The sequence below is a fragment of the Sinocyclocheilus grahami genome, unplaced genomic scaffold, assembly GCF_001515645.1.
Source record: "Sinocyclocheilus grahami isolate Dianchi unplaced genomic scaffold, SAMN03320097.WGS_v1.1 scaffold2355.1, whole genome shotgun sequence".
Lineage (NCBI taxonomy): Eukaryota > Metazoa > Chordata > Actinopteri > Cypriniformes > Cyprinidae > Sinocyclocheilus > Sinocyclocheilus grahami.
Window position 1 is genome coordinate 7,983 of NW_015507534.1, and position 2,277 is coordinate 10,259.

A 2,277-nucleotide genomic window follows, 5' to 3' on the forward strand; every position below is an offset into this window, starting at 1 on the left:
GGTATTATGAATGGTTACTATGGTGTTCTACATGGCTACTAAGGTTGTCTAGGTGGTTGCTAGTGTAGGGTATTATGGGTGTTCCTATAATATTCTGTGTTGTTGCCAAGGTGTTGCTGGGGTTTACAGGTGGTTGCCAGGGAATTGCTAGTGGGCTATAGGTGGTTACTAGGGTGTTTTAGGCGGTTGCTACTTGATAGTGTGTTGTATGTGGTCACTAAGGTGTTCTGAGTAATTGACAGAGCGTTGCTAGGGTGTTATGGGTGGTTGCTAGGGCGTTCTGGGGCATTGCCAGGGCATTGCGAGGGTACTGTAGGTAGTTGTTAGGGGTTATTGAAGTGTTCTGGGTGGTTAGCTGGGTGTTGCTAGGGTCTTATTAGGGTATTGTGGTTGATGCCAGGAAGTTCCTATGATGTTCTGGGTGGTTGCCAAGGTGTTGCTGGAGTTTACAGGTGGTTGCCAGGGAATTGTAGTGAGTTATAGTTGGTTACTAAAGTGTCCTGGGTGGTTGTCATGGCGTTGCTATGGTATTATAAGTGGTTGCTTGGATGTTCTGTGTTCTTTCCAGGGTGTTGGTGGGGTGTTTTAGGTGGTTGCTACTTGCTATGTTGTTTTATGTGGTTGCTACGGTGTTCTGGATAATTAACAGAGCATTGCTAGGGTGTTATGGGTGACTGCTAGGGTTTTCTGAGTCATTGCCAGGGTGTTGCTAGGGTGTTCTAAGTAGTTATTAAAGTGTTCTATGGGGTTGTCAGGTTGTTGCTAGGGTATTATGAGTGGTTGCTAGGGTGTTCTACATGCTTACTAAAGTGTTCTGGGTGGTTGCCATGGTGTTGCTAGGGTATTATGAGCGGTTGCTAGGGTGTTCTACATGGTTACTAAAGTGTTCTGGGTGGTTGCCAGGGTGTTTCTAGGGTATTATGAGTGGTTGCTAGGGTGTTATACATGGTTACTAAAGTGTTCTGGGGGGTTGCCAGTGTAGGGTATTGAGGGTGTTGCCAGGGAGTTCCCGTGATGTTCTGGGTGGTTGCTAGGGTGTTGTGAGTGGTTGCAAAAGTGTTTTATGTGGTAACTAAAGTGTCCTGGGTGGTTGCCAGGGCATTGTTAGAGTATTATTGTTGGTTGCCAGGGGGTTGCTAGGTTATTTTATGTGGTTACCAAAGTGTTCTGGGTTCTTGCCATGGCATTTCTAGGGTATTATGAGTGGTTGCTAGGATGTTCTATGTGGTTCCAAGGGTATTCTAGGTGGTTGCCAGGGCATTGCTAGGGTATTATGGGATGTTGTGGGTGAAGTGAATGTTTGTTAGGGTGTTGCATTGTTACTTAGTGTTAATGGTGGTTGCTAGGGTATTATTATGGGATGATGCCTTTCTTTAGAACAGATATTAAAATAGAACAGAATTGAGCTGAATGTCTGACCCAGTGGTCTCAATAAAGCAAATAAAGCAGTGCTGATCCAGACACAGTGAATGTGTGTGTGTGTGTGTGTGTGTGTGTGTGCTGGAGTCTCTCCCAGCAGGCAGCTGATCATGTTCCTCACGTCTCTGTGGGCGGATTCAGTCGGGATCGGCTGTGTAAAGGCTGAATAGCAGCATTACAGTCTCATAGAGCCGAGACGCAGAGCTGGACTTCAGCAGGTGAGCAAATAACACTGGTATTGATCAGATGTTTCATGTGCTCTGGTGATCAGCTGACCCATGTTCTCCAAACAGATCCGATCATCATGGAGACGCTGAGGGAGCTGGTCCCCTTCATCAGAGAGGTGTTGAGCCAGAAGCCGAGCCGCGGTCTGCTGAAGGTCTATCTGGTGGGCTCGCTCCTGGCTGTCCTGGGCTCAGTTTTAGGGCTGCTGGAGCTGGTGTTTCAGCCCTTCAGCTCTGAAGACCTGGAGATCAGCTCTCTGATGACCCGACAGGACAAACACAAACTCTCTGAAACCACGCTCAGAAGCTCTGCTAACCGGATGCATGCCTTCTAAACTCACCCCAGACCATCCCGCAGGAGGGATGATGTTTATATCGCACCAAAGACCAGGTCTGAGGTGGTCTGAGTGAGGTTTCAGCATGTTTACACGTCACTGTGAGCTCTGTGAGAGGCAAGGAGCATGTGATACAGACTGTGTATAAACGCTGCTTCAGTGTTTTGTATTTAGAGATGCACAGTGACTTACTGTTTTATGACTTTGAGAAAAAGTCATTTTCAGATCCAAGTGTTTACATTATGTTTTATGAACTTGATATTTATTTTCAAAGCAATAAAGGACTCAGAACATAAACA

The 2,277-nt window shown here is 46.4% G+C and overlaps 1 protein-coding gene across 1 annotated transcript in view; it reads left to right on the forward strand.

The window, feature by feature from the left end:
• The first annotated feature begins 1,723 nt into the window (after positions 1 to 1,723).
• Positions 1,724 to 2,277, forward strand: part of LOC107574825 (methylosome protein 50) — an 11,815-nt gene continuing 11,261 nt past the window's right edge. Inside the window, exon 1 of the mRNA XM_016261261.1 lies at positions 1,724 to 1,965. Coding sequence (XP_016116747.1) covers positions 1,724 to 1,965 — 242 coding nt within the window. The remainder of the gene's footprint in view (positions 1,966 to 2,277) is intronic.